This window comes from Panicum hallii, chromosome 3 (genome assembly GCF_002211085.1).
Source record: "Panicum hallii strain FIL2 chromosome 3, PHallii_v3.1, whole genome shotgun sequence".
Taxonomy (NCBI): domain Eukaryota; kingdom Viridiplantae; phylum Streptophyta; class Magnoliopsida; order Poales; family Poaceae; genus Panicum; species Panicum hallii.
Window position 1 is genome coordinate 59,209,474 of NC_038044.1, and position 11,242 is coordinate 59,220,715.

Sequence of the window (11,242 nt, forward strand, 5' to 3'; positions counted from 1 at the left end):
CGGGTCCGCTAACTTGGGAGGGGCACAAGTGAGTGACTGTGAGAGACTGCCTGCACCGCGTACGGCGCCGGGGGAGGTTGGTTTGGCTGCCTTCCACCTCTTCTATATTCTTCAGTCCAGATGAAGCCTTCACTGCAGCTCCATCAACTGCCCCAAATGCAACCGCGCAGGAGAACTGAGAAAAAACCTTCCCCAAATGGCTCCTAAGAAAGCCGAACTCTTGCTTTTGGTGGAGGTTGGAGTGACCCACAAGGCGAAGATTGATCGAGCAACAAAATTTGCTAGGCTGACACCGAGCTTTTGTCATGGTCTCTTTACCCATCTGTTTCTCTCATCGCTGATGATTATTTCTAACATCCATCCACCCATCATATTGTTTCTTATATAAGGGCAGCAAATGTGTACTTGAAATATATATCATATTCTATATTTGACCCACTGTTGCTACTTCCTAATATGTATTTTTTTAATTTGAATTACATCATATACAAACAGCCTCCATTCTTATCTTCCAACAGCCTTAACCTCGTTTCAGAAAAGAAAAGAAAAAAAAGAATAGCCTTAGCCTGATCTCAAACATGGGGTATATTGGTTACATTAGTCACTGGTTGGTGTGTGAAACAAACGTTTCAAAGGTGAGGTGCTAGAAATATTATTAAGTTTCAATAATATCTATGCTATGAATATGCACGTACCAGAGGAATATCTAATCCTAAATGTAACTTGTTTTAAAAGAGTCGTGATACTGTCATACATCTCAGCTCTCCTATAGGGTCAAAACTATGCATCCATAATGTCATCTTGGAGAAACAAAAGGAGTGTGTTAATGTGCAAATGCATATATTTTAATGGAAAAAATGAAGAGTTTCAAACCACTTTAATCTGAAACCGGAATGCGATTCCTTTATCGACCATTAAGAGTACTATAAACACTAATTAGCTAGACAATGCTTAGCACACAAAGGCTATATCAACTTAGCAAACGCTTCCTTCTTTTCAAAATGTAGTTCGTTTTGAATTTTTAGGTTTATAAATTTTGATACGTACCTAAATATATATTATATCTCGATGCATAATAAATATTATAAATTTAGAAAATGATAAAAGAAGGAACGGAGTAGTAAAATTTTAGCAGTGTTTGCCTATCACGGTAGTAAATAGGAGCTTCTTTCAAAAGAAGTAACATGTGACGGATGTGACCACCAGCTCGGAGCATGCCATACGGTCCGATAGCAGGCGGACACTGTTAGCAAATGTCAAAACTGACCCTCCTAGCAAGCCACCGGTCTCCAGTCCAGAACTCCAGATGACACCTCTGCTCTGCTCTCTGCTCCTCAATGGTCCTGCACTATTGGTCCAGTGCTGCCCTGTCCCAAAAGCAAGTTCACAGTCAATGAAAAGAAAAAAGAAAAAGAAACAACCTTCCGCAAATGCCCCCAAAATAGCTGGGCTCTGCAGCTTTCGGTCTCAGCTGTCTAATTAGACTTGATCCGGTGGAGATTGAGCTAAGATTTGAATGCGAATCGTCTTGGTAACACTGGGCTAGTGACTCTTAGCGCACTTTCTTGAGCCACTGATGACTCTTAGCGCACTTTCCTTGTTTTCTCGCTCTAGCTTCGATTGTCTCTCACTCATACAAAATGTGTGTTGTCTGCTTTTCGCCGATAATATGCGTCTGTCTCGCTATTCATCTTTGGCCATTTCTGATTGAAATAGCACGCAAGAAAGAGCTCCGTTTGTCTTAGCTTCTGGTCGATTTCGAAGTCTGGATTTTGAAAAATCCAGAGTCAGAACCCAAAACAAGACCATCACAAGGTACAACCAGCTATTTTCATCTTCAGATCATTTCTTGGTACCAGGCAAGGGGATATACTGGTTGGACTAGTCACTGATCGATGCTCACAATTAGAACATGTTTCAAGATAGTACTCTCTGGATCATCGTACGGGTGTTACCTGCCCCGGTTGCACTCTTTTCCTTTCCCTTATTCGTTCGAATAAGATTCACGGTAAATCTGTAGCCATCTTTTCGGAAAGAATTATCATAGCAGTGTTAAAAACTAGACGAAAGAAAGTGTGCAAGTGTCACTATGTACACTAATGACTTGTATCTTGAGAGAGAGAGAGAGAGAGAGAGAGAGAGATTAAAGCGACATCCATTCCAAATTGGAATACGGTTCCTTGGTTGACACACTCAAGAGTACTGTATACCATGTAAGTGCAAAGTTGACAAGAAGTTTACTCATCAGACTGAGCTTCCTCTAAAGGAAGAAAAAACATGCATGCGACTCCCGGCTCGGAGCGTGCACGGGCCACACGGTCACCACCTGCCGGTCGACACGCCGGCCAAATGCCAAAACTACCCAAGGTTTCTCCGCAAAGCTGAAACTATACCACCGTTATCTCTCGTTATCACAAGAACAGTTCCTGACCAATTATTGCCAGGAAAATCATTTCCTGACAAATTATCGTAAAAACTCCCACTGGTTTCATGCAGAATTGCAGCCCATAATTGAATCTTTACGGACTGTTAAATTGCGCGGTGAAAAATCGGCTATCCAGAAAAAAGAGTAAAAGAAAAGGCTGCGGGCCCGGAGGGCAGTTTGGTCATCTTCCTCGTCGCACTCCCGGGGCGATCAGGTGGCACCTTCGACCCGCACCTGAGGCAGGCGGTATTCCGACCGGCATCACCTATCCCAATCTTTCTCTCTCCTCCCTCCTCTGCTCCACCTCCACGTCTCTCTCTCGAGCTTCCCCACCGCCCGTACCCACCTCCCCCCAGTACCCGCCCGCCCCGCGGCTTATCCACCTCCGCCGCCGGGCCGGATCAATCGGGATCGCGCCGCGCCGCCGCCGCCATCCGCGCCCGCGGGATCCTGCTCCTACCATGCTGCGGCGCCGCGCCCTTGCCCGACCGCGCCGGCCCGCCGAACCGCGCCTCCCGCTCCCCGACGACCACCCGCCCGTCGCCGCCGTCTTCTCCTTCCTCTTCATCCCCACCTAAGCCGATCGCCCCGCCGCGCGGCCCCGGCAGCTCGCTCCATCGGGTCTCCTCGGCGGCGCCGGGAGGAGCAGCAGCGGGCGGATCGCCGCGCGCGCGCGCGTCCGGGCCGGGCGGGATGAGCCGGGAGGGGCAGAAGCTCGACTCCGCCGCGGGGGCCGGCGGCGTCGGGATCGGGGTGCTGTCGCTGGACCTGCTGGGCCAGGTGCTCGACCGCCTGCGCGAGCCGCGGGACCGCAAGGCGTGCCGCCTCGTCAGCCGCGCCTTCGAGCGCGCCGAGGCCGCGCACCGCCGCGCGCTGCGGGTGCTCCGGCGGGAGCCGCTCCCGCGCCTGCTCCGGTCGTTCCCGGCGCTCGAGCGGCTCGACCTCTCCGCCTGCGCCTCGCTGGACGACGGCTCGCTCGCCGCGGCCGTCGCCGGCGCCGGAGGGGGCCTCGCGGGGCTCCGCCGCGTGTGCCTGGCCCGGGCCAGCGGGGTCGGGTGGCGCGGGCTGGAGGCGCTCGTCGCCGCATGCCCCAGGCTGGAGGCCGTCGACCTGTCGCACTGCGTCGGCGCTGGGGACCGCGAGGCCGCCGCGGTGGCGGCCGCAGCAGGGCTCAGGGAGCTGAGGCTGGACAAGTGCCTCGCTGTCACGGACATGGGGCTTGCCAAGGTGGCTGTCGGGTGCCCCAGGCTGGAGAAGCTCAGCGTCAAGTGGTGCCGTGAGATCTCCGACATCGGAATTGATCTGCTCGCCAAGAAATGCCCCGAGCTCCGCAGCCTCAACATCTCCTACCTCAAGGTTACTGCTACTATATGAGCTGTATATTGAACTGTTCATTGTTTGAATAGCCGAAACATGAAAGACGATTACTTGTGGCTAGATATGGTTTGGGGCTAGGAATGAAATGCTGTTTAGATAAAAAGGCGAGAAATTCCTAATTCCTGTGCAGCAGCAACCACTAGAAATGTCCCTTAGTTTGGGTAATCGAACCAACTTTTTGCCTGGGCGATCCATTATTTAATTTCACATTGTGGTAACGACATCATTGTATTGTATTGTTTGTTTGGCTGTCAGATTGTGTCCAGCCATCACATGTTGGAGCTGGGTGTCGAACCAACTTTTTGGCTGGGTGATCCATTATTTAATTTCACATTGGGGTAATGAAATGCTTATTTTTCTCTTCTGCTGCAGGTGGGTAATGAATCCCTTAGATCAATATCCACACTTGAGAAGCTCGAGGAGTTGGCAATGGTTGGTTGCTCGTGTATAGATGATGAAGGCCTGGAATTACTGAGCAAGGGGAGCGACTCACTGCAGGTAATCACACTTTGGGATGCTTAAACTCTATAGGCCTCTGATGGATATTGTTGTGTCAATTTGATTATGTAAAATTTGAATAGTTCTAGTTATTAGCTTTCTGCCAGTGGGACTTACACTCATCTGGAAACTGGAATTTGGATACTTATAACGTGTGCAGCATCACTGGCAACTTAATCTTTTTTAATGCTGATTTTTTTGTCTTTTTGAAACATTGATCCCTTCAAAGAAGCTTCTTTTATTTCAGAGTGTTGATGTGTCAAGATGTGATCACGTGACTTACCAGGGATTAGCTTCACTCATAGATGGTCGCAAGTTTCTCCAGAAGTTACATGCTGCAGATTGTTTGCATGTGAGTTGGTCATCCTGACATTACTTGCTCCACACACTTATTAGTTTTTTTTTTCTGTACAATGCAAAATGCCCTATTTTTTATGTTAGAGACAAAATGGTAGTTTAACTAACATATTATTGGGGATTCAACCCTCAGTCCCTCACGAAGAGCGGCAAATAATCAAAAGGGGCAAATGTCTGACTTACTGTGATGTTATTTTTGAAACTTGTAGGAGATAGGACAGCGTTTTCTGTCCAAGTTGGCAACACTGAAGGAAACCTTGACTGTGTTGAAACTCGATGGTCTTGGAGTCTCGGACTCTCTCCTTCAAGCCATTGGTGAAGGTTGTAACCACCTGGTTGAGATTGGACTTAGCAAATGCAGCGGTGTTACAGATGAAGGAATCTCATCTCTTGTGGCTCGATGTAGTGACCTAAGGACAATTAATCTCACATGCTGCAATTTCATCACCAATAATGCGCTTCATTCAATAGCGGACAACTGTAAGATGCTTGAATGCTTGCGGTTAGAATCATGCTCTTTGATAAATGATAAGGGAATAAAGCAAATTGCAACTTGTTGCCCCAACCTTAAGGAGATAGACCTCACTGACTGTGGAGTGAATGATGCAGGTTCGTGATCTCTACTATCATGTTTTTGTCCATTTTTATCCAAATCTGTTCATTTTAAATTGAGCATGACCATATAAGCTACTTGTTTCTGCAGCGCTGGAGTACTTGGCTAAATGTTCTGAACTGCGAATATTGAAATTAGGCCTATGCTCAAGTATTTCCGACAAAGGCATTGCTTTTATTAGTTCAAACTGTGGAAAGCTTGTGGAGCTTGACCTCTACCGGTAATTTAGCTCTTCTTATGTAGTCTTTTATCATGATCCTTTTTCAGTCTCCATGCATGAAAATAACATGTCTGCAATATTCCTTCCTCTAGTTGCAACTCCATTACTGATGATGGGCTGGCAGCTTTAGCAAATGGCTGCAAGAAGATTAAGTTGTTAAACTTGTGCTACTGCAACAAGATTACTGATAGTGGTTTGGGCCACTTAGGCTCTCTGGAGGAGCTTACAAATCTTGAGCTGAGGTGCTTGGTCCGCATCACGTGCATAGGGATCTCGTCGATTGCAATTGGATGCAAGAGCCTGATAGAACTGGATTTGAAACGTTGCTATTCGGTTGATGATGCTGGTCTGGGGGCCCTTGCTCGTAATGCTTTCAACCTTAGACAGGTAAATAATCTGCAGAGTTTAGCTTTTGTCCTTGCAATATTCTTAAGGAGCAGGAACATTAAAAGCCTGTCCTCATTCCTGCAGCTTACCATATCATACTGCCAAGTCACTGGCTTGGGCCTGTGCCACCTGCTGAGCTCCCTGCGGTGCCTCCAGGACATTAAGATGGTGCACCTCTCGTGGGTCTCCATAGAAGGGTTCGAGATGGCGCTGCGAGCGGCCTGTGGGAGGCTGAAGAAGCTGAAGATCCTCACTGGGCTGAAGACCGTGCTGTCCCCTGAGCTCCTCCAGATGCTGCAGGCGTGCGGCTGCCGAATAAGATGGGTCAACAAGCCTCTCGTCTACAAGGACTGCTGAAGCCGCGTTCCTCCCATCGCCTCTGCAGCGGCAACACCTGCGTGGACCGTGAATTCAAGCTCTCCAAGCTTTGCTTCGGCTGTAAGTTGTGACCCATGTGAGTGAAGATAGCCCGCAATAATCGTTGGGGGCGTAAGCTCCTGCCCCCAGGTTGTGATTATGTTGTCTACCTTTCGGGCGCCATCTCGCGGCGTTTGTCGTCTCGGGCCCAGACACCCAGTGTATGTACACTGAGGCATAGGTACAGTTCATGTATCAGGTTAGTTTGTGCATAGCTTGCAGCGGAATCATCCAGTTTCTGGGATTAGTTAGTGTATTTGTTGCTTCATTTCGCATGGTTTGAGATGAAACAAGCATAAGAGATATGAGCGGTGCTTTGCATCACAGGTTCTTCCTTGCCTCAACTGCCACTATGTCTCTGTTGATATGTATATAATGTTTCTATTTTCATGTTATTAGAGGTGATGAACGGTCGTGCGTCTTGTACACTTTATAGTTTGTATATACTCCTGCATGTAAATTACCATATGGCGTCTCTGCTGTATGGATGAAGGCCAAAGTTTGATCTGTAAAATTCGCAATAAATTGTGCAATTATCACAAAGACTTTATGCTCCTGTGAGTTACATGGAGTTCAAAGAATTGCTGCATAGCCCAGCCCATGAACAAAGGCCTAAGTTTGATTCCAACCATCGCCTACCCTTTTTTATGGACCCATTGTTTTCGTGAGAGAATTCTCTATATGACACTGGAAAAAAAACATGATTCCTTTCATAGCACTTCCGTTAACTAGGCTGTTAAGGCCAACCTGAAAAGATACTTTTTCCCCTCGTATTGTCTACTGAAATATTATCAGATCCCATGGAGCCAAACATAATGTTTCATATTCTACTGACATCTCTACTTTATGTTCAAATATGAACGATGTATTGATATTCAATGGCAAAAAAATGGAGATTATTGTCCTCAATTCTAATAATCCAATAGATCAAAGTTTAGGTAATCGATAAAAAAAATCAGGATGTCCTCTAACATGATAATGCATATGATAGGTTCAAACAGTACCGTAGATTCTAACACGAACAATTCATAAAATAAATAGTGATAGGTTCAATCATTACAATAGGTTCAGACATGAACAAGGTTCAATCAATTTAATAGGTTCCCATGAACAATTGAAACCTACATCAAATTCCCGTGCATATCTTACAATCAAGTTCATAGATACACACAACCAAGCAGGTTCACATGTTCTGATTCAAAAGTAAGCCATGTGCAATTATAAACTAAATCTTCTTTTACTTCTTGTGCTCGTTGCAGGGCTAGCAGGGCCTCCAACTCTTTTGCTTCTTGTCCCCATTGCTGGGCTGTCAAATGAGAGCATAAGATTTTTTTCCTTGCTGTTGCTTCCTTTTCTTTTTGGCTTTTGCATTCACGGGTACAATTGTTTGCTCACTACACACAGGAATGAGCTCAGGCTGGTTTGAGCCACTTCTTGACATACAAATGTGCAGAAATAATTTAGCTGGTTTGAGCCACTTCTTGACATACAAATGTGCAGAAATAATTTAGCAAGTTAAAGTTCAGAAGTAATACACGTGCTATATTAAGAATCAGAACTAGTGCACAATAGATGTCCAAATATTACCGTTTGGACGCTGCAGATTCTGAGTTGGCACTTTTTCCCTTTGTTGCAGTTGCAGATTCCAAACTGTCGGTACATACACATAGGGGTACCTCCTACTAGTGTGTCCAGCCCGAGGAGCGTGAGGTTATCCGTAACCATGCGCTAAGCTTCTGGGCAACAGGGCGTACGGCCCGAGCCTGATGGGGGCACGGTCTTCGGACCTCCCTCCACGCCCTGGCACGTCCGGTTCCTCTGCGTGCCCGCAAGGATAATGTGCTCAGGAACGGTTGTCACGAGGCCGGACCACCGCGGGGTGGTCCTGGGCCCCCACATGAAGAGGCTAGACCCCCAGGGGGCCTGAGCGCCTGGGCCTGCCAGGGGGCCCGGACCTCCTATCCCTCCGGGGAGGAGGTCCGGTGCCGCCACGTGTCCCTATGGGAGCGCCTGCTAAACCAGCGCCGTCACGTGTTCGGAGGGTTCCAGTCTTCTACGAGAAGCTAACCCAACTACCGCATTAAATGCGGGTGGTTGGGGTGAGCGTGCCCGAGACAGGGCATGGGCTGCCCTCTGACACAGCGGGCAGGTATGGCCAACATCACGGTAAGCCCGCCAGTTACCCAGGAGGCGCGTCATGTCACCGCGCCGCGTGCGTGGGCGAGGGACGAATAGTCACATCACAGCGCCACGTGCGTGAACGAGGAGTCATTATAACTTGCTACAGGAAGGCCACGGTGTGCACAGCTACAGCGTAAAAAGGCTACAGCACGGCAGGTCAGTGTAGCCCCTTCGCCTGTCAGCTGGAGCTGACTCTACAGCGAGAGCACGACCCCCACTATGCTGATAGGACGACACAAGACCAAATCCAGATGGAGGACACGCACGAAGGCTGATAAGGAAGATCTCCGGATCTGAGGCATTAAAGGCTCTAATATGTACGTATGTTGCCGGGTCCATCTATCGGGACCCCGCTCAGTGTATGCACTCCCCTTGAGCCTATAAAAGGGAGAGCGCACATGTTAGAACACAGGCTCTCTCAAGCTTAGGCTCTCTCAAGCTTAGGCACACCCGCAGGGGCTTTTCTCAAGTTCCACCAACACACAAGTTTCACAGACTCACAAGCAATACAACACACAGTAGATGTAGGGTTTTACGCTCCGGCAGCCTGAATCACTCTAAACCCTTGCGTGCTTTCCGTGTTCAGTCGTCCCTTGATCTAGCATTCCTTGACTTCCCCCAAACTCATCCTAAACTAGGATTAGGCGGGTGCACTCCGCCACCCGGCTGGAGAAATCCTCCGATACAAACTTTGACTACAAAGAGAAGGTATATACTTAGAAAAATGATCAACAAGTATATATATAATCATAAGAATACAACAACTTATCATATAAACTGATACCCTAAATGGGAATGACATAGATGATGCTGGTACTTCATCGTCCTCAAAAGGCACAATGCTTGTCTGAGATGATTTGATGATCTTTCTCTTCTTGTTTGGTGGCCCTCTGTAGGAGCAATATCAACATAGTGAGCATATAAAAATGATGCAATAAATAGTAGAAATAAACAAGTTATTACCTCACAGCACTTCTTGCACTTGTGCCAGTGATGGCCATAGTCTGTACAAATATGGTATTTGTGCTTCCCTTTATTCCCTTTCTTGTTAGTACAACCTTTGTACCTTTCATTCTTTCTCCTACCAGCGGTGGCTTTTAAAAGTGGTGGATGCATGAAAAATTCATGATCAGATTTAGGCTACTGAGACTTGTCAACCATAGCAGGAATTAGTTAGCTATAAGCTGCTCTAAATTTCTCAATAGAGTAATACATGTCCACATACTTGTGTAGAGGTGTATTGGTGAGTGATGTGATGAATGATATAGCATGTTTGCATGGAATTCCAGAAACCTGCCATTTTCTACACGAACATGTCCTCTCATGCAACACTACAAATCTAAAGCCGCTGCCCCACAATGCAGTAACTTCAGCAATTTTTTCAGAGCACTCAACCACTTCCGACTCTAATTTTCTGCTGTCTTCATTCATCTTTTTGATTATGTGGGGGCAAAATCAAGCCTTGTAGCTTACTCGCAACCTTTCTCCTCTGGTTCCACTTGACCATAAGCATTTGTCTAAGCTTATCCATTAAATCATCCAAGTTCATTGACTTGTGATGTTTAATCCAATTGTTGAAATATTCCGTCAAATTATTGGTTACATAGTCATTAATTTTTTATCAGTTTTAACTTCTGGATAGATTTTCAACACATCATCATAGTACTGAATATGAGGAACCTCCTTGTAACCCGGCGGGTACCGGTCCACTATTGATTCAACAAAATCCTTAAAATTTGTTATGTCACAATCAACAAACTTCTCAAAGGAAAAACATCTGACATACTTTCTAGCCTTTTCTAGGTTGCCAAGAAGTTTAATTTTCAATAAATAGCATAAATTTGGATCCATCCTGTGAGTAAAAATAACACTACTTGAGCAAGAGCAATATCCTGCACTAATGTTTGACAATCAAAATTGATGCATCAGGATGGAAAACTAACCCTTGAAGGCATGCTGCAGACAGTCGTTCCCTTGCATCGTAGTCGCTTCCCTCCGTCGCTACACCATCCATTGGTGAGGCATCAACTGCACCCTTGGCCGAGCCTGCCCTCGCCGCTGCTGCAGCCAATCGGGTCTTGCCCGCCGCCGGAGCCCCCTGCGGCCTGCCCGCCGCTGTAGCCACCCGCGCCCTGCCTGCCGCCGCTGCCGCCCGCGCCCTGCTCGTTGCTGCAGCCCTCCACGGCCTGCCCGCCGTTGCTGCCACAGCCGTGGGTCCCCATGTCGACGACCGGCAAAAAGGGTCGCCCCCGCGCCCAGAAGGAGCCTATGCTGTCCGCAGCCGCTGTAGATCTAGGCTTGGGAGAGAAGGAGCAAGAGGGAGGGGAAAAAGTTCACGAGAGGAAGGGATTGGTCGGGGTTCCGAGGGAGGGAGGGGTACTTTCATCCAAACAACGAATTCCAATATGACCAACAATACCTTTTTAACGGAATATGCTAACAGATGTAACATAAGTGTTAAAAAGAGAATGAGATAAAATTTTCGATGTTAATGAAGGAAGTAAATTTCTTAGTGCTATATAGGAAACCAGATTTTTTTCTAGTGCTATATAGAGAATTCTCTCTTGTTTCTTGATGTTGATTTCTCTGATTTTTACAGGTTGCCTACATGGTCTCTGATTACCTTAAAATGACAACTTGTCTTGCTCTAGAGCACCCATCTAGTTGAAAGGGACTCTTGTGAGTGCTGAGTGCATGATATACAACCTAACCATCAACCGTACCACTATAGATTACCATCGTTGTCTGGATTGGTGCTTGTATCTGG

General features: G+C 47.1%; 1 protein-coding gene across 1 annotated transcript; it reads left to right on the plus strand.

Annotated features, from left to right (window-relative positions):
- The first annotated feature begins 2,727 nt into the window (after window positions 1–2,727).
- On the plus strand, window positions 2,728–6,837 carry LOC112885992 (F-box/LRR-repeat protein 3). Its single transcript, XM_025951721.1, has 7 exons — window positions 2,728–3,781; window positions 4,175–4,300; window positions 4,548–4,652; window positions 4,867–5,266; window positions 5,361–5,490; window positions 5,583–5,877; window positions 5,962–6,837. Exons 1-7 carry the CDS (start codon window positions 3,119–3,121, stop codon window positions 6,232–6,234), a joined length of 1,992 nt encoding a protein of 663 aa, XP_025807506.1. The 5' UTR covers window positions 2,728–3,118; the 3' UTR covers window positions 6,235–6,837.
- Window positions 6,838–11,242: the final 4,405 nt, after the last annotated feature.